Genomic DNA, 21,452 nt, shown 5'->3' on the forward strand with positions numbered 1-21,452 from the left:
CACCTGATGCCCCTGCTGCTGCGCCGCCTGCTGCCCCACCTGCCTTGCCACCTGCTGCCTCAGTCTGCTGCCCCACCTGACGTGCCACCTGTCAGCTCCCCAGGACCAGAGCCCACTGAGGCTGAAGACTGGCCAGTGGAGGCATCCCGACCATACTTGCCAATTCTCCCAGCGCCCAGCTGGCCACGCTGGGGACCACGGACGCGGGGGGGGAGGGGGGTTGCACCCCTCTACCCCCACCCCGGACTGATGGGCCAACGGCCAACTGTCTGCTGGGCCCCCATTTGCACTAGTTGCCCCCCTTTGTATATTGGTTGCAGTTTCTGTTGTGCACAAAAAGTTAGCAGTTCAAAAAAAACAAAAAACAAACAGTTTTATTTTCCAGAGAACTGGAGGCATGTGCTTGCTGGGGGGTGGCATGCGGGCAGTGTGTGTGGGGGTCCTCCGGGGAAGGCCAGGGAGGTGCTCAGGGTTCTCCCTGATCGAAGTGGGCCCACAGGGCCTCGCGGACCTGTACCCGCTCACGGTGGGCCTGGCGGCTGGGTGCGGTGGCCAGCTGGGGGAAGCCCCTGCTGGTGTCGACCACCCACCCCTGGACGAAGGCCTCCCCTTTGCTTTCCACAATGTTGTGGAGTGTGCAGCACGTGCCCATAACCTGGGGGATGTTCTGGAGGCTGACATCCAGGCGGGCAAGGAGGCACTGCCAGCGGCCCTTCAGATGGTCAAAGGTCCTCTCCACCACCTGGCGGGTGTGGTTCAGGCGGGCGTTGAACCGCTCCTGGCTGGCGTTGAGGTGGCCGGTGTACAGGCGCATGAGCCAGGGCTGGAGGGGGTAGGCCACGTCCGCCACGAGGCAGAGGGGCACGGTGGTGTCCCCCAGAGGGATCTCCCTCTGAGGGATGTAGGTCCCCACCTCCAGCCAGCGGCACAGGCCCGAGCTCCTAAAAACACGGGCATCATGTGTGCAGCTGGGCCAGCCCACGTACATGTCCTGGAAGTGGCCCTGACTGTCCACCATGGCCTGCAGGACCACGGAGTGGTAGACCCTGTGGCTGATGTATCTTTCTCTGCTGTGGTTCGGGGCGTGGATGGGGATGTGGGTCCTGTCCAGGGCCCCGAAGCAGTTTGGGAACCCCATGGCGGCGAATCTGGGGATGGCTGCGTTCAGGTCCCCGAGTCGGACGACCCTCTGGAGCAGCATGGCATTGAGTGCATGGACCACCTGTGGAGAGGGAACATAGGTGCTTATGAGGGTGTGCAGGGTGCCCCAGGGCCGTCCCCCCAGGCCTCCCCTTGGGTATCCCCCTGCCCAGCCCCTCACTCCATGGTGCCCCTCCCTCCCCAGCCCCACACCGCCCCCCAGGGGGTGCGTGCCCAGGCCTCCTTACCTCCATGACGATGGCCCTGACCGTGGCCTTTCCCACTCCAAACTGGCATCCCATGGAGCGGCAGCTGTCTGGAGTAGCCAGCTTCCAGGTGGCTATTGTGACCCTCCTCTCGACGGGGAGGGTGCGCCGCATCCGGGTGTCCTCGTGCCTCAGTGTGGGGGTGAGCCACTGGCAGAGCTCCAAGGAGGTCTGCCGGCGCATGCGGAAATTCCGCAGCCACTGGTCGTCGTCCCACTCCTGCATGACCAGCTGCTTCCACCACTCGGAGCTGGTGGGGTAGCTCCAGAGGCGGGGGAGCACCCGGCGGAGGAGGAAGAGGGAAACCCGGTAGTCAGGGGCGTCCCTGTCTGCTGCCGGGGAGGGCTCCTCTGGCAGGAGCCACTGGGCGGCCTCCCAGGCAGCACCTAGCAGGGCGTTTCCCCCCTGAATGACTACCTGGAGGGCCTCCTCTTCCTGCTGCTGCTGGGAGTCCATAGCTACTGTGACTTGGTCTGCGAGAGTGTGGAGAGTACTCTGTGGACCTCGTGCTGTGCAGGGCGGGTGTGTCTGGGAGGGGCCCTTTAAAGGAGCCGCTTGCTGTTGACCCGGAAGGGCTAGTCCAGCCTGTGATCCAGTCCGCAGGCCTTCCTGGCCCCTTATTTTGATGGGGAGTGCTTGTGTGTGTGGACACTCTGGATTTCCTTCCAGGGTGGCTCCTTTCGATGTTCCCCGTCGCTACTTTGATGTTGAACGTAGATGGCACCAGCCCTGGAGGACGTGTAGATGATACACGTCGCAGTAGCCTATTTTGATGTCCTTACTTCGAAGTAGGCTATTTTGACATAGTGTGCTAGTGTAGACGTAGTCTAGAGGTTTTTATCCAGGGTTGTGGAGATATGTCTATGTAGATTCAAGTATAAATTGAATATAATAGTTTTCTTATCACGTGCATCAAAAGTATTATTGTTACTGTCTTCTGCAGACACGACTTTTCCTCACTGCCTAGATCATGATGCGAAATCTGAGCTCCTGTGAGCAGTCCCTTCTGCTTGGCCACAGAGTAAACATGTCACCTATGTGACAAGTATGCTCTTCCAGGGCTATGTCTACACAAGCCCCAAACTTCGAAATGGCCACGCAAATGGCCATTTCGAAGTTTACTAATGAAGTGCTGAAATGCATATTCAGCGCTTCATTAGCATGCGGGCGGCCGCAGCACTTCGATATTGACGCGCCTCGCCGCCACGCAGCTCATCCCGACGGGACTCCTTTTCGAAAGGACCCCTCTTACTTCGAAGTCCCCTTATTCCCATGAGCTGATGGGAATAATGGGACTTCGAAGTAAGAGGGGTCCTTTTGAAAAGGAGCCTGGTCGGGACGAGCTGCGTGGCGGCGGGGCGCATCATTTTCGAAGTGCTGCAGCCGCCCGCATGCTAATGAATCGCTGAATATGCATTTCAGCGCTGAATATGCATTTCAGCGCTATGGCCATTTGCGTGGCCATTTCGAAGTTTGGAGCTAGTGTAGACACGGCACAGATGTGATAACTCTTGAAGGGAGATTTTTGACTGGATAGCACTTTGCCATTCCTCAAAGCTTCTGCTGTTGCTCTGGCACAAATGCAAGTGACAAAAAGAGGGAAGGAAGCAGATCCAAATGGCAACTGTATAGACCTACAGTGATACCAAAGTGAAGTGAAATCCAACAGGGCCTTAGATGAGATCCACTCATTTATTTACAATCCGCTAAGTAATGCACATTAAGAACAATCACCTAACTCGTACTCTTGACTTTCACAATGGTCTAACCAGAATTTTTTTGTGTGGGGGGCTCTGAGGAGAATGTAGGAACAGCCAAATTGGGCATAATACCTGACAATCATCCCTATGAAGTAGAGAAGAACTATCCTCATGTTACAGGTGAGAAACTGAGGCACAGTGAAGCCAAGACACTTGCCTAAGATCACCCAGGAAATCTGTGTTCAAGCAAAGAACTGAACCCAGGTATTCTGAGTTACAGTCCAGTTGCCTAACCACTTGATCACACTTCCTTCTTCCCAAAAAGAACACTCATAAGGTCCTTTTTGCAGGATGATCTTCTGGTTAAAACAATAGATTGATTCAAGAAATCTGAGTTGAATGGCCAGCACTGGCACAGACTTATTGTATGGCCTTGTACAACTCATTTAATTTTCCTTTGCATTAGTTCTGTATCTATAAATAAGATGGAAAGAAGGAATAAAGAAACAATTTATGACTGGTTATGAGACGCTCAAATGACTGGTTATGAGCTGCAACCATGGATAAGCAATCAAATAATAAGCTTGTGCAAAATCTCACTTCTCCTGTATAGAGCAAAACATGAGAAAACAAGGTGCTCCTTAATTAAACCTTTCTCTGTGTCGCTTCATAGGAAGTTAGTGGCTTCACCGCATGGAAGTTAGGAATTGCACAGGAGGAGACAGAAAAGTAGCCTCTTTTCCTCCAAGTGTTATTTTTTGAATCAACAAATCCATCAGTAAGTTAAAACTTCCCTGAGCTCCAAATGAAGGACAGTCTTAGGGCCCGGGGTGCTGCTGTTGTGTACAGATCAAGTGAACCATGCTCCACAACATATTCAGTAAAATAATCACAATTTGTCATATATGAAATACAGTAGCCAATCCAAACAATTTAGTAGTTTACATAAGGATTGCAAGCCAAAAACTCCTTTGACAATGAAAAGCTGTGCTCAGAAATGTTTGGAGGCTTAATTGCATGGACGTAAAAATGCTGCTCAACACTTACCTGAGGTGCACTGGTTGCAACCAAAAAAGCATTGGTCCTTCCTGGATGATCATAATCATGCATGGCTGCAGCTACATAAAGTGCCATCAATTCTAGGGCAGGGATGTTGCCAGCCAGACAGCCGTAACTCTCATCTGCGGGGCTATACATCTTCGAAAACACGTATCCCATATGGCCGTGAGTGATTCCACTATCAGAATCTGAGCAGAAATAGAGTCCCTTACTGAGGTTCAATTACTTATTTCAAAACACAGACCATGAGCAAAATTGTGTGCCTGTGTGTTGCAAAACAAACACAAACAAACAAACAAACAAACATAAAAACATTTGACCGAAACCAATCATCTCAGCTCTGGCCTAGTAACACAATGCAGAAATGCTTAAGTTTAAGTTGTATCTGATGTTTTGTGTATGTTCCAGCCACTCAGTGATGACTAACAGAATTGGCAGAAGTGGACATCTCTCTGATTCTGACAGATAATATCAATGTTTATTATTGAGTAGTTTTTCAATTTTTATTTAAAGTTTCTCAGGTGTAAAAAATTGTGGGTTTTAAGTATTTGCCTTCTCTTCTCATATATACACATTTTGCAAGAAGCAATAGAAAAGCCAAGCAATAATTACTTAGTGGCAGGAGATGTTCGGATTCAAAAAGTTAAAACTTTATAGAACCGTTAAACATATACTGTCAACATCATGTGTCAGAATATACAAAGCCAATAACCTTTAACCCAATTCTTATTAACTCTCACACAGCACGTTTCTTATTTTCACTAGATGTAATTTTTGTTAATATCACTGGAAATATTTTTACATTAGTTCGTGTGTGTACAGTGGAATCAATGTTAACCCACACTTATCAATAAAAATAAAACCTTTGAAGACTAACCATAGCATTGTATTTTATGAGCTATCAATTAACTGTGAGGCATTAATCAATGAACACTTCCGAGTTTCTTAGATAAATCCATGCTTACATAGTACAGTTCTCTGTTTGGACCATGTGGAGGTTCATGAGTCATTTATTGACTTTGAGCTAATAAATTTGTGTCTTTAAGTTCAGGCAGTGGATGTGCATGCTTGGAGATTCTGGGTCTAACCTCTGTTGCCTACAACCTACTCAGAAGTCTTCTGAGACTTCTGGAACAGATTAATTTCAGAGGCAGATCCTGGACTAGCTAGATCACTGGCCTATTTTGTTAATGCGAGTGATTGTCTTTTAAAATAGAACCCCTCTATTTGTAAAAACAACTTTCCACCCAAAAGATCCCAAGTGTTTATTGATCAATACACACCAGCTCTGCTAACTTTTAGATAATACTGGCATCATTTCTTAAATGACTTGCAGAAAGAAAGGGCTTAAAAGGAATGTAAAAAGTAAGATGATCCTACAAAGCTTACAAAAAACTTGAATTCACACATGTGTAAGTGTAAAATACTGTGCTTCTACATTATTGATAAGGCCTTACCAAACTCCTGGTGGTTCATATTTTGATAAATTACACAATCATAGGATTTTGGACATCTTAAATTTCATGGATTCAAATGCTGAAATCTGAAATGTCACAGTGCTGCAATCACAGAGGTCCCAATGCAAAAGGGGATCACAAGGGTATTATTGTAGAGCCACGATATTGCCAACCTTATTTCTGTGCTGCTGCAGGCAATGGACCTCGCTTCAGATCTGGGTTTTCAGCAAGCAGCCACAGAAGGTTCCCAGACCCGGGACTGACCTGACCCCAAGAGTTGCCCATGCAGGGGAGACGGAAGTCCTCTTCCTCTTCAGCTTAGCTGCGATCAGAAGCTGGAGCCCAGTGGGAGTCCTCTAGTGGGGTGTCCCCAGTGCTTGCACTCCCCAATTCCAGCACCACATGCTCAGGGACTAAAGGGCTTCGTGACAGCTGTGTGTGGGTGTGGACACAGAGCCCTCCCTGATACAGCACTCTGGGCACTTGCCCACACTGCCTGTTCCTTCTGAAGTGACGACTCCCCCTACCACGCCACCATCACTTCGGTGCTGCTGCAGATGATGGCTGCCTTCAAAGCAGGGTGCCTGGCCAGCAGCTGCTATTCTTCAGATAGCCAGCTCTGAAGGCAGTGCACAGGTAAAAATGGCAATACTGTGACACACCTACAATAGCCAGATTTCATAGGGGAGACCAGATTTCACTGTCTTTGAGAAGTTTTCCACAGCCATCAATCTGGCAGGGCTTTAGGTTCAGTGGATGGAAATCTATTGGAAACCATGGGTCTACCACAGTCGCAACACACAAATAAATACTCTAGCACACATTAAATATCTAACATATATTGCTGAAATTGTGTGCTTTTGTTTGAAACTCCTCCCTGTACAGCCTCCTTATTTGGTGATTTTTCTCTAGAAAATTAGCTGCACAGCATTCCACAACTCATGTCTTAAAAGAGAATACCATGTATTAAAAAGAATACCTGAATCACTGGCTGACCCATGGTCATTAATTACAGTTGGGAGTCCTGGGATAGGCTGAGTAGTAAGGTACCAAACAGCATGTAGAACGTCAGTTGCATGAATTCTGTTGTGATCTATGATACAAATCAAGGCCCCATGAGACCATTATTAAACGTGTAGATTTTTTCTATCAGAGAGCGCACAGCACCATCTACTGGATACTGTGGTGAACTTCTTGGAAGTTTCAGTTCAAGGGGAAAAAAACAAAGGGGGAAAAAAAACCCCCACCAACCACCCAGCAGCATTATATGAGACCAGTTAACCCAGTATGCCTTCTCTTTACTAGAAGGTTGAAGCAGGGAGTATTTATACACCAGGCATGATGGGGAAGTCAGCAGGGAGCATGGCTTCCCCTGGTGGCAGAGAACAGCGGGAGCTTTCAGCATAGGCGCAAGAGCTGTGCTCCCTTCTACTTCCCCTGCTTTTTGTTAGGCAAGCATCATCTGGCCCATGTATGGGGTAAAACTCTGGCTCCTCTAAAATCAATGGAAATAATCTCATTCATGTCACTGCGGCCTGGATGTCTTCCACCTTCTAATAATAAGGGCTTGTTTTCAAAGCAACAATTAACCTGAGTAACTGCACTAGCTTAGCCTGAGTGAGAGCAGCCACATCTTCAAACAACACATAGGCCACAATGGGATTTGATTAGCATTTGACCAGCTGTGCTAACTTGAGTTGTCGCCTGTAGCTGCATCCCTGCCGCACCACTAGCTTCTGTCCACCCTGCCTGGTCCCCATCTCCTCGCCCTGATGCGCCAGCTAGCTCAAGGTTAAAGCAAAGTACCACTGTACTTGAGTTATAGAGTTGGGTGGGGGGATGGGAGTCAGACTAGGGACAACACTAGACTCTCACCTGGGACCAACTCCACAACATACATAAGCCCTCATATAGATTCTATTCATCTCTGGCATCAGTCTCCAATTATGCAGCAAGCAGATAAAAGGCACTTCAAATCCAGAGAACTTAAATCTGATATTGCTGTAGCAAAGGCAATACAATTCTGGGACAGAGTGCTAGAAACTTGAAAACTATTAGATTAGAGATTTCTATACAGCTATACTAGTCGTTTTACCACCACAACATCCAGCATTTTCTATGTAATATGTATCTTTTCAATAAACAATATCTATATATGGATATGTATGTGCTCCTGAGCCCCCAGCCAGCTACCACAGAACAGCTGAGATGTCTGCTGAAAGTCATTCCAGTGGTCAGCAGACCAAAGGTTGAAAACCACTGCTCTATAGTATATCTCATGTGGAAGCATATCACAGTGTGCCTATCTCTAACTCAGGTCTTCTGTAGGTGTAGGCAACTACTCCAGCAAACACCAAACAAAGCTGACAGCAATATCACCCAAAACCAAACATGGCTAGGTAGAAGAGTAAACAATACCTATGGCTATGAAGTAAAATTAAATAAAAAATAAAAAACCCTACATGTCAGAAAGAGAAAAGCGTAAAGGCAGAGTTACTTCTGCAGGAATTCTGCGCCCCTGTGTCCATGCTTAATTAATGAGCCACACATATTTTTACGTTTTTGCACAGGAAAAAATAAAGCTTCTGCTGGAAAGTTGCTACATTTCTGCCTTTTACCCATTGGAGGGTGCTACAGTGCTAGAAAACAGGGGCAGCTCCCAGCCAGCCAAGGTAGAGAAATAGCCTGCCTTCTTCACAACTCCCATCAGATCAGGAGACAGGCGTTATGGAGAGACAGGAACAGTATGGACTGGTGGGGGCGTGGGGGCAGAAAGGGGCTCATAAAGGCTAAAAGGGGAGGACAGACTGGGGCAGGAGCTGAATGGGAGTGGAAATTTAGGGCCACATAGAGATGTGGGGGGTGACTGAGTGACGGGACAGACATTAGGGGATGGGGGTGGGGTGCAGGGTCACATGGGGAGTGGTTGTCTGAATGAAGGTGTAAGGACACATGGGTCTACACAGCTGTGCCTGACTGAATAGGAGAGGCTAGGTCTGCGTAGGGGAAGCTCCGAAATAATCCCTCCCTACCCCCTAAAAAAACCCTATTCCATAGTTTTCCCACCAATGCTCAAAGTTCACATCTAGGCTTCTTAACAATTACTTCCCTCTCCTTCAGCAATTCTGTTACTTGACCCCGTCCCCAGCCAAAGTGTTTGCACTCCCACCTGAGGGTTACAGGAAATACAGTTTTGGACTGTAGTTTAAATGAATTATTACCCACAACTCTGTATTAAGATGCCTATCAAGGAATCTATTTGTCAAAACACATTGCTTGAATCTTTTGTGTTGTCTGTCTTATTACAGACATACTTGCTGATATGTATTTTGAAATAAATGACCAAAATTAAAACTGGTGATTAATTGTGTTATTTTGAAAAATAAAATACGCAGAATTTTGCAGAACCTGAATATATCCTGCACAGAATTTTTAATTCTTTGGTGCAGAATTCCTCTAGGAGTACAGAGTTCAGAAACAGATCTTCATGGGAGGCAATTAGTTTAGGAGAAATGCATGTACTGAGAAAAATTGTAGGATACTGTTTTGACAATGCACAAAGCTTTGCATACATAAGATCTCAAAAACCAAAAGGGGAATAATATTCTTACAAATTTGATCAAGAGGTGGAAGACAAAATGTAGCCCCTGAGAAAAGAAATTGCTGTGGTGACTGGAGAGCATGTATGAAGTGTTTATTTAACATGTTCAAAAGTCAGTGATATCTGAGCAGTACTCTTATTTGACCTGTAGTTTTACTTACAGGGTATCTCCCGGTATCCACACTCCAAGGCATGAAAGTAATTCATGAACTCTCTCACTGGAATTTTAAAGGCTTCAAACAGCCCCATGTCTTCAAAAAGCCTGTACGATACCTGGAAAAGAAATACCACCATGATGTTAAGTAGACCAAAAAAGACATTGTAAAACCTGATCCTATGAAGTCATTTGGTATTTCCCTATTCAATGCAGGATAGTTCCTTATGACATCTTTTCACATGTGTCATCTGGTGTAGTTCATGTGGGGAAGCTGGAGTGTAAGGGAGTTTCAAAGTTGGGTACGTATTTCCAAGTGCCCGTGGCTAGACGGCTGGTCAGCAATTCAAAGTTAGCAGCTTTGAAATTCGCATGGCTGCCATTATGCCAACGAGGTACTGCATATGCAAGTCTGCACCTCATTTGCATTTTCAAATGGCCGTAATTTACCTGACCCTTCTGAAAGGGAGGGGGAGTGTGGCCACAGCCATTGAATGTCTGAACTGAGGTCCCTAACCTACATTGATGGGTGTGTTGTACCCAAGCTTTAACAAAGTAAAATTCTGAGTATCTGGCTTTGTTACAGAACTACAATTATTTTAAAATAACTGATATGAATTTATAATCCGGGCTATCTTCCACGTTTTTTCCAGGAATTTCCTATCAAGCAGCATTTCTCTGTCACTAAGGCTGAACAACTCTAGCAAAAAATGAGAATGTACAATGAAACAGAAGGGTGCAGCTGAAAATACATAATGCAATTTCTGACTCTGAAAAAGGGATGTCTACATTTTCAAGCGTCCCTCAGTCATGCTTCTGTTCATAGAACCAGTGCACCTATTAGCTGCTACTTGGCACAGGGTGCCCATGTGATCATGTTAACTATTAGTGCCCAGGAAGATGGTAGGTGGTCAGAGTCAGTGTGGGGATGGCCATAAGTGCCAAAGGTACAATCCACAGGAGCAGCTACAAGTAGTGCTGTAGGACACCTATGAGCTGCTTGAAATAGAGGTTTTCCAGTGCAGAGATCAGTACTTGGACTATCTCTCTTAGGATTCAGTCCAACCAAGATGAAAATATACAGCAGAACCATCAAAAACACTCTTCCTTCAATCATAGGCTAGAGGGGTAGCCGTGTTCGTCTGTACCTGCAAAAACAATGAAAAGTCCTGTGGCACCATACAGACTAACCGATTTATTGGAGCATAAACTTTTGTGGGCAAAGAGCCACTTCGTCAGATATATGTGTCTGATGAAGTGGGTCTTTGCCCACGAAAGCTTATGCTCCAATAAATCTGTTAGTCTATAAAGGTGCTACAGGACTTCTCATTGTTTTTGAGGATATTTAAATACTTGAGGACACCAAATACGTAAAAGAGCTCCTAGAGAGGCTCTGAGCTGGAGCTTCAATGGCTACAGGAAATTTGTAATGGAAAATCCCTATGCATTTTAGCTCTGGAGGCTATCTGTAGGCATTGAAGTGTGGGTAATGTGATGGGCTCAGGGCAAGTGTTAGTGCAAGAGTTCCATGTCAGGATTGGGCATGTCTGCAATGAACAAAAAACACACTTCTTAAAATCTCTGATTGCCACTGGGGACAGGATGAGAAAGGTTAAAAAAAATCAGATTCCTCATGCCTAAACTGAGCCTATGTCTATACTAGACATAGAAGTTGACTGCTGATAGGCAATTTTATCTACACCAACTGCGTAGCTAAAATCGACTTATCAGTTGTCGACTACAATGGCTGTCTCCATGGAAGAAGATCGAGGGGAGCATTTTTCCAGTTGACCTTCCTTAATCCTCACCACTTACGAGGAGTTCCAGGGTTGACTTTGACCCCCAGAAAGAGCTGTTTTGAACAGTGTGAAACAAAACCATGGAAGATTGACCCTAAGCGGGTCGACTGTCTGCGGTAGTGTGGCTTTAGCCTGCGGGAGGAAAGTATATCTCATTCTCTAACCTGACAAGGTAAGAAAGTCACACTAAGGAACTACAGTCTGGTGATAGGTCGTTAACTCCTCAGCCCTCACTTTACCTCCACTGCTCTCTCTCAGCTTTCTGTATGTTCTATTGTTGTTCACTTCCCTACTCATCAATCACTCCCTAGTTTTCTTCTACCTATCCCTCAGCTAATGCCTTTGTACTATTATTTCCCTCAGTATCTTCCTCTTCTGTGGTACAGCCATAAGAGAGGGAATGGAAATGGAAAGAGACGATAACATTTTGTATGTATTCTCAGGATAATTTCCAACAGGAAAGTACTTTAGGAACCTGACCCCCATTTTCAAAACTGACCTCGGCACTTAGAGGTGACCGTACGTGGACAGAATGCAGCATTTTTGTTGACAGTCTTATCCTGCTCCCCATGAGGCATAAAACCCCTGTCAACAGAAATCTGGTCTGAATGTTCCAGGGGGCCCTCTGTCAACAGACAGGGCTTCCGGGACACTGGGCTGCCCTGTCTACTGTGCTTCCAGTTGGTCATTTTGTTGAAAAGGCAGCTGGCAAGTCCAGTCTCTCTCTGTCGACAGAGTGGATTGCTCTTGCGATCTGCTTGATAGTTTGGCCACAATCTGTCGACAGAAGATTCCAACAAAAACTTCTGTTCACAAATTGCTGTAATCTAGACGTAGCCTGAGAGTACTTGCTAACAACTTATGCTAAACTATCTGCGCAATCTTGAATTTAGCTGTAACTCTTAGTACCTTTCCTAACCCTGAAGAGATGCTCAGTGTAGTTCAGAGGCTTGTCTCTCTCATCAACAGAAGTTCAATAAAAGATATTTCTTCACTCACCTTGTCTCTCTGTGCCCTATGGTAGCAGTCCGAACTGACTGTGAACACAACTCACCTTAACTTTACCATAAGGGGCCTAGGACTTCTGAACGCGTTAAACTAGGGTGACCATATTTCTCTATGTTGAATGTGGGACACCTGGTAAAATTTCTTGTATTCAAGTGAGTTCAGCAGCAATCACTATGAAATACAAGTGTTCAAATTAAAAAATTGACTGAGCCCCCATGAAAAAGAAATATGACGCACCTGGATTCTTTTCATTTACCTTATCATCATTAAGGTTCTAGGGTTCACATAGGGAGGGGTGACACAGACCTCTACCTCCCCCCCACACACACGGGGAGTGGTGACACACTCCTATACACCTCTCTCACTAGAGAGGGGAAGGATGACTGACCAACTTCACCATAGCTACCTGGTACTTTACCTTTCAGGCTTGGTTGGGTCCCTGAGATGGACCCGCTACCATGCTCTGAAGCTGTATGTTGGGGATGCATGCAGGATCATGTGTCCCGCCCTCAGATTTCTGCCAGGGTTCACACCACAATGTGGCCAGCAGCAGCCTTTTGGCACTGTGTGGGAGGGAAGGAATGAGAGATGGAGCAGGCCTGTGGCTCCCTAGGGCTGGGACCCACATGATGGGAGGCATGGGTGAAGAGGATACTAAGGTCTTGCTCTGGGGTTGCTGTGGAGCTTGTAAATTCAGGAGATGAACAGGTGGAAAACAGCTCCCCCCTGACACCATTCCAGAGATTAGCTGAAGGGTGGAGAGGCGACCCCACACTAGCACTGTGCAGGGCTTTGGTACACATGGGGCTCAGCTCCTCCAAGTCAGTGCTCCAGGCCAAAGGGTCTTGGGCTTTCCCTGGTCACTAGCTTAGCTGCAGGCAGTGGTGGAAGGAAGGAGCCTGTTGGCTGGGCAGTTGGTGAGCACAGTGCTCTGACCAAGGGCTGGTTCTCCATATAGTGCTGGGAACGGGACACATCACTCCAGGGGACGGGGAAAAGAAGATGGAGGGGCAGCAGGGCTGGAGGTGGCTGAAGGGTCAAAGCAGGGAGCTGACAGCCAGAGGGGGAGCATGTCAAGGGCTAATGGAGGGTGATACATAACTAGCTGCTGACTGGCAGCAGCCTGCATTCTCCAGCTAGTGCCTACTAGAAATGGGGTGAGAGATGGTGCCTGCTGCCCAAGAGCTGGCATACGGAGGGAGAGGCTCACCCTTGTACTTTATCTTTGCCCTGCCACCAGCATGGCACACCCACACCTAACAGTGACCACTCACCAATGGTGGGAGGGTGTCTGGTGAGCAAGGACCCAGCCAGCAGCAGGACCTTCCAGTACTGATGTGTGAGAGGGAGAACAGACAGAAAATATGGGACAATTTTCCCATTTTTAAGAATAAAGATTCAAGACACCTGCAGAAGGGCTCAGATATAGCATATACATTCAGAAAAGGGAGTATCTGGTCAGTGGTCACCTTACCTTAAACTTTCTGGAATAAATACATTTCAACAAACACCATTTGTTTGGCAAGTACTCTTACTTCCCTCTCCCCTTTTTTCTTTTCTTTTTCCTGCATGTGAAGAATTTAGTGCTTAAATGCCTAATTTATAAATCAATCACTTCTGGCATCGCTTGAAACATAAACAAATGGTTCCAGTAAAATGCTTTTTAACAGATGTTTCATTCAAAGAGGGATCTCATTATTCACTTATTGCTCAGTGTTACCATCATCTGAGTGTAACTTATTACAGGCACATGGATGGTGCCCACTGCAATAAAAGCTGTGCTTACTTTGTACAGCTAAATAAGTAAGTACATTCCCCCTAAATAGGAACCTAGAAGCCTAGTTCCCTTCAGCATCCAGACCAAATAAAGCAGAAACAAGAAACTACAGGACTGAACAAGTACTTATGAAAAGAGTCTGGCCAAACAGGCAGGTGCTCCAATACTTTCTTAATACAGTCATGTTCAGGCTAGGTCAGTTTCTGGAAGTAATGAATTAGATAAATTAGATCCTGCTAGTGTTCATGCCTTGACACCAAACCCCCAATGTTTCTATTCATGGATACTTATTAATTTTCATTCAAAAGCGCTCTTTTGAGGAACAACGTTCCTCATGAAGAGATGTCCCATGTAATTCTTTTTATAGGGCTGGTTCTTTTCCTGGTGCAAAAACATACTGTGTTCAACAGTACCCAGCCCCTGCTAGCCATGAAACACTTCCCATGGGTCTTATTTAAAGGGACAGAAACACAGAATCAGAACCTTAACACTATAGGGCTACGTCTACACGTGCAGCCAACATCGAAATTGCTTATTTCGATGTTGCGACATCGAAATAGTCTATTTCGATGAATAACGTCTACACGTCCTCCAGGGCCAGCAACGTCGATGTTCAACTTCGACGTTGCTCAGCCCAACATCGAAATAGGCGCAGCGAGGGAACGTCTACACGTCAAAGTAGCACACATCGAAATAGGGATGCCAGGCACAGCTGCAGACAGGGTCACAGGGCGGACTCAACAGCAAGCCGCTCCCTTAAAGGGCCCCTCCAGACACAGTTGCACTAAACAACACAAGATACACAGAGCTGACAACTGGTTGCAGACCCTGTGCCTGCAGCATAGATCCCCAGCTGCCGCAGAAGCAGCCAGAAGCCCTGGGCTAAGGGCTGCTGCCCACGGTGACCATAGAGCCCCGCAGGGGCTGGAGAGAGAGCATCTCTCAACCCCCCCAGCTGATGGCCGCCATGGAGGACCCAGCAATTTCGACGTTGCGGGACGCGGATTGTCTACACGGTCCCTACTTCGACGTTGAACGTCGAAGTAGGGCGCTATTCCTATCTCCTCATGAGGTTAGCGACTTCGACGTCTTGCCGCCTAACGTCGAAGTTAACTTCGAAATAGCGCCCGACGCGTGTAGACGCGACGGGCGCTATTTCGAAGTTGGTGCCGCTACTTCGAAGTAGCATGCACGTGTAGACGCAGCTTAGATGTCTCTAGAATCTAAGCTCTGGCCCACCATGTTAGTTCACTTGCAGTTTGTCAAGGATCAGAGGGGAGAGGCTTCCATCTCAAGAGATCTATTTTCTTCCAAGATCACCTACTCCACCTTTCTTTCTAAAGCAAATTGGTTTCTTCCCTACAGGATCTACAGTTAGAAGACAACAAGTGTAAATTAAAGCATTCTGTTGCTCCATGGCTTATTGTGAAGCTGCAATTTTAATTGGAGAGTTTTGCTGTTCCATTTCCAAAGTCAGTTTTTTTTTTCCTGGAAAGGTCTTTCTATGCTTTTTATTTATATGTTTGCCTGTGCTTCATTTAAGTGCTTTCCATTGTATTTAGCAAGAATGCTTTTATGGGCATGGAGGTTGTGTGGGGTCTTTTTTCTAAAATGGCTATATCAATTTAACATTCCACAAATAAGAAAGTGACATAACAAGTAGCCTTAAAATTCTACACCAACATTTGCTTCGTAAGCTGAACATCTGCCTGGGGAACCCCATCAACTCCTCTTTGTTCCATTTCATAAATTTTAGATTGTGGCACATGCATAGTTAATTCCTCTTCTTAATTTTTTTTTTTTTTTTAAAAAAGAGGAGAACATTTAATTGTGGAAAGCAGAGAATAAATCACTAATGTATTTGTTTTCCTTTTTTCATTTCTCTTTAAGGACATGCTGGGATATAAATGACACGTCAGAATGTCAACCCGTTTTCAGTTTGTTTTTTTTTTTTAAAGAGTCATTTCATTTAGTTCCCTTGCCTCCTTATCAGTAAGAGGACAGCTTCATTTTAAACCCACATTTTCTCTTCTCTCATTCTGATCTTGAGTCATCCCATTTTCACTAATTTCTTTGTGCATGATTATCATCAGAAAACTCTGAATCTTGAAGTTGAGGATACAATTGTGGTTTATGATAAATATATTAACCCCACATTTTGGAAGCACCTCATATATTCTTTTTCATATCCCTCATTTTGCATATGTGCCTCTCACTTGGACACATTATTTGGGCTTTGGTGGGTGACATCTCACTCAAAGTGGCAAAAATGATCATATCTTTAAGGTGAGTAGTAACAGAGAGGTAGCCGTGTTAGTCTGTATTCTAACAAAACAAAACAGCAGTCATGTAGCACCTTAAAGACTAACAAAGTAACTTATTAGGTGATGAGCTTTTGTGGGGCAGATCCTCTTGTCCGATTTGGAGAAGTGGGTCTGCCCAACAAAAGCTCATCACCTAATACATTATTTTGTTAGTCTTTCAGGTGCTACATGACTGATTTTTTGTTTTGTTATATCTTTAAGTTGGTTTTCTAAACACTCCAGGACTCTGAGTAGAAGCAGTAGAGGAAAACAAAATGGCAGCGGTGGAAGGTAGAAGTGGCTGAGAAGTGTAGAGAGCAGAGGAAAACAGCAGGGGCAAGTATGTTATTTCATGATATTTCATGCTATTAATTCAGCTTAAGAAATGATAAGTGAAATATAGATGTAAAATCAAAAGATTTTATTTAGATCCCCTTTGTTGGGTGTTTCATACAGAAAATGTTTACATATAGTCAGATGGGAAAATAGTAACTCCTGCTTTTTACTATGTATTATTGCTATGTATTGGCCTTATTGTTGCAATCAATAATAAAACAAAGACAAAAACAAAAACAAAAAAAAAAACCAACCCCAAACCCAACCTAGCAGCATAATTTAACTTTATGCTCTGTCAATTGTATGACATTCTAACTGATCACCAATATACAGACTAGGTTTTCCTTTTACCCTAGAAGGAACCAGAATGTTGGCAAATTCTTTTTAGTGCAGCTGTTACATGCTGAGATACAGGATGGAGTTGCTGACAATGAAGCAACTCAGAAAGTAAATCTTAAATGTCACACTGAATTTAATCCATCATTTTTCCCAGCTGGCTTTTGAATTAGCTGTATGCAGCTGAATACGCATCAACCACCAAAGGACCTGGACTTGATTCAGCATTAATTGTTGCTTGTTGTATTGAGATCTGGTTAACACTTCAATCTCTTTGAATGTATAATGTGAACCAGTTAAACTCGGTTAACATATTCACTCCTTTTCAGTAGCCTGCTGCACATATTACCTTATAAAAGAGAAAGACTCTTAGTCAAAACCCAGTTTGTCCTAAATATACAGTATACACTTTCCCTCTTTACTAAATGATCATCCCACTACATGGGAAAATGGTGCCATCACGAGATGAACAGAGAAGAAAACCTGGCCAAGAAAGGGGTGATTACAGGTGTGTTAATTGTATTGTATACATAAAGGCTGTGTCAGTACCCCCTCCTCTGCCTGGAGGAACAAATGAAAAGTTGGCAATTAAAATGGAACAGTAGTACATTATCTCCATCTGATTCGGATCTTTATTAGCTGGAGAAGTAGTACCGCGGACATGGTGGACTCTGTAAAAGTGAGGGACAGGGGCAAGACAGTAGGATCAGATATTTCATGAATCTTGGTCTCATGTACAGCTTGACTAGGATCTGAAACGTAAGAAGACCACACCTACTTTTGTGGGTCACCTGCCTGTTTGTGGCCCTCTATTCCTCATGTGACAGACTCAGTGCAAAATCCCACAAGACAGCAAACTGATGATTGTGGCGGCAGCAGTGGCTTTTCCAGTGTTAGCTGAAGGTGCAGTGGGCCAGTAGGCATTTAGAATTCTTTTAAGGGACAAGATTTGGAGAGAAGGAAGTAGGAGGAGAGGTTTTAATGGTAATAGATGTGTGGAATTACTGCAGCTGCTGCTACCATGGAATTGTATGGCAGGATTTCCCTGGCTCCTAGAGATGAACAGGGCCTATCCCAGATTTAAAGCTCTGTTTAAATCTGTATCTGTTGACATACACAGCTTATACTGGGATTGCACATCCAACTTGCCTGTACAAAACATGCTTCTTACCTGGCTGAGGATCCGACCGCATTTCTTTCCTATTTTTTCCACCAAATCAAAGACAGGGAAGTTCCAATTGTTGAGCTGATCCATAAGGGAGTCCAAATTGTCCATGACAAGAGGATCTGGGGCAAGGATAGGTTTGTCCTGCATCAAGAATCAGAGGAAAGAATTCTGCTAGATCACAGACTTATGAAAAGTCAGACTAAAGAAGTAGAAGCACTATAAATCTAGGGATATAATTAACCACAGGCAAAAGCAGATGCCATCTTATTGACAACAATGGCATCTTATTTCCACCATACCTTAATATAGCCCTTCTACTTTAGAATTTCTGTTAAGCTGGAATTGATAAAGAATCCTGGAAATTAAAGATCACTGTCTGATTATTACAGTTGCAGAGGTCACTCACTTTTATTGTAAAACTTGCACTGGGCAGAAGAAAACACATTTATTTGTTACTTCCATACTGTGGACTGCTAGGCTACATCTACACAGCAGCCCTATTTTGAAATAAGTTGTTCTGGAACAGCTATCCCAGAATGTCTATTTTGAAATAATGCTGCTACACACAAAAATGTATTTTGAAATACCACTTAGCTATTTTGAAATATATTATCTAAACACATAGTGCTTATTTTGAAATAGGTGCTCTTTCTCCTGCAATGATGTTTCTAGCTTTTGATATAACACACCTGATATTTTGAATTCCTTTTCAAATAGCTAGTGCATACTGTAGATGACAGCAAAATTATTCCAAAATAATTGCTGTTATTTTGGAATAACTTTACTGTGTAGCCATAGTCCTAAAGACTAACAATCAGATTCACTCAACAAATGCCAGGCTAGGCTTACTGTGAAAAGGAACGTGCAAGTAACATTCAGATATAATGTTACTCCTTTCTTCCACTCAAAGACACTGAAAAGAAACCTCTTTTGAAATCTGAAAGACACCTCCCCTGCCCCTGCCTCCTACCCTTTACTCTGCAGTTCTTCAATTTTAAGTAATGACCATGGGTGGAAACAAAAGGATCAAAATATCTACAGTAAATCTCTCCTCCTAGCACATCCAACTCTGACAACAAGCTGAGATTGACCAAAGTTCTGTTCTCATGAGAACTGTTTAGTCTAATTGCACTGATTGAAGGGACTTCAGAATTTTGACTAAATAGTTTAACTTCTTCCTGCTCATCCGAACCAAATTTACAATTGATAACATTGGTCCCATGAAAACATCAGCACAGGCTAACATTAGTCTCAAAGTTCTGGTATCTGAGATACAAATGTCTTTCCCTATATTAGTACAGGAAATAACTAATTGTGGAGTACCCTTTGACAAATGTTAACTTTTTAATGGTGACCATTGCATAAAACCAAGATTAAAAGGTTTACTAGACCATTAAGTGATTACATGGCTAATCAGGAAGATTGCACATATTCTAATGGTAACATACACAAAATTATTTCCATACCTCACAAGCAAAATTTAAAAAAAAAGTATGCTTAAATTTGGAATTCTGAGTCCTTATTTCAGTATCAGAAAGGTGACTTAGTTTTCAAAAATGATAAACACTCCCAAACCCAACTGACTAAATGTGTGTTTAGTGGTTTTGAAAATCAAATCACCTATTGAGATGCATAAATGTGGACAGGATCCTAAATTTGTGTGTCTCGAGGTTTACCCAAATACAGTATGAAAGCATTTTAAAACAACTCTGAACTACCTCAGGTGGTATTAAAGGATGCAATACGATAGTCTCGGGTGTGTATGTTCTGCAGACAGATCCCTTCCGCATCTGTTCTTTAGAGCAGTCTGTCTCATCATCATTTTGTACAATATCGCTGCTGTCACTGTTGTTGGTTTCATAGTCAGAAGTGGCTTGAGCTGGATCATCTACGACACAAATTGGACTGTTAGGAGAACTGTAAGCACCATGCCATAAGGCAGTTTCTCTGATTCCAGAGTAATACCAATACATATCTCTAACTGACATACCCATGTGCTGCTCGGCTAGGTCTGAAATCTGATAGTTTACTCAACTGCATTGAACAAGGGACCCCCTTTCAGGCAGTGCCTGAAAACAAGGACCAGAGAAAGGGAATGAGGAAACTCTGAAGACCATGATTAACACAGGCCAGATTAGGTGACTGAAAGTGAGACTACATTTATTGCATATTTTAAACTTCTGAAAACTGAGTTAAGGGAGAGCTTTTTCAGATTCTTCTTTATAATTACTTTGTGCCACACATCGTATGTTTCTAACAAACATACATAATTTTTGCAGTATATGGATAAGTGCTGTCCTTGGATGAATATGACTGCCTCTGAAGTTACTGAGAACTGAAAGCACCTACATTTGGAGGCAGCATTTAGCTTCGTGACTACATATAAACATACAGATTTTCTGCTTCCTAGACCTTCAGCAAGAATTATATTTTGAGGTGCAAATTACATAGGAAAGTGAAGCTAACAGAAAGAATAGCGGCTCATAGAAAAGCGTGCAATGGAAGAAAGTATTTAAAGGTCAGAGAAGGATTTGGGGGGCCGGGGAGGAATAGAAAAAAAGTTATAAAATTTTCAAAAGCCTATTTTACCTCAATTCTTGTAAGAATAAAAATAAAAATATTGCTGTGCTGCCTATAGCGTTTAAAACAATGTTATCATGTACAATGACATCACAAATAGCATGAACAGCAACTTCCAGGGTCTATAGATGCTGAATACTTTACAGTTACAGTTAACAAGTAAACACACAAACACACAATAAATGCTACATAAAGTGCAGCTTCTGGATATCTACAGTGGAGAGGAAATCGGCATCACTTTGCCCACAGAATACTTTTTGCTTTTTATTTATTTATTGCTAAAATTTTTGCTATATTCATAGGATTTCGAGGACAGAAGGGAGCCTTATGAACATCTAGTCTTACTGATGCATAACACAGGCCAAAGAACTTCCTGAAAGCAATGCCTAGAACAGACCTTGTAAAACAAAAATACCTACTCTTGATTTAAAGATGATCAGTGATGGACGATCCAGCAGAACCCTGGGGGAAGGGATAGCTCAGTGGTTTGAGCATTGGCCCCCTAAACCCAGGGTTGTAAGCTCAATCCTTGAGGAGGCCATTTAGGGATTGGGGGAAGTAGATGTCAGGGATGGTATTTGGTCCTGCCAAGAGGGCAGGGGACTGGACTCAATAACCTCCTAAGGTCCCTTCCAGTTCTAGGAGATGTGTATCTGCAATTATTTCTTAAGTTGCTCCAACAGTTAATTACTCTCACTGGTGTACATTGTGGAGACTGTGTGTCTAGCTTCCAGCCCTCCCTCACATTTGTCTCCATTCCCGACTTAC

At 44.2% G+C, this 21,452-nt stretch overlaps 1 protein-coding gene across 1 annotated transcript in view; it reads right to left on the reverse strand.

The window, feature by feature from the left end:
- The window catches only part of PDE3A (phosphodiesterase 3A), a 434,927-nt gene that overhangs the window by 22,534 nt on the left and 390,941 nt on the right, over positions 1-21,452 (reverse strand). Inside the window, exons 8-12 of the mRNA XM_075004928.1 lie at positions 19,823-19,992; positions 18,108-18,245; positions 9,385-9,496; positions 6,602-6,715; positions 4,154-4,353 (exon numbers count right to left, since the gene is read on the reverse strand). Of these exons, the coding sequence (XP_074861029.1) occupies positions 4,154-4,353; positions 6,602-6,715; positions 9,385-9,496; positions 18,108-18,245; positions 19,823-19,992 (734 nt within the window). The remainder of the gene's footprint in view (positions 1-4,153; positions 4,354-6,601; positions 6,716-9,384; positions 9,497-18,107; positions 18,246-19,822; positions 19,993-21,452) is intronic.

This window comes from Carettochelys insculpta, chromosome 1, assembly GCF_033958435.1.
Source record: "Carettochelys insculpta isolate YL-2023 chromosome 1, ASM3395843v1, whole genome shotgun sequence".
Taxonomy (NCBI): Eukaryota; Metazoa; Chordata; order Testudines; family Carettochelyidae; genus Carettochelys; species Carettochelys insculpta.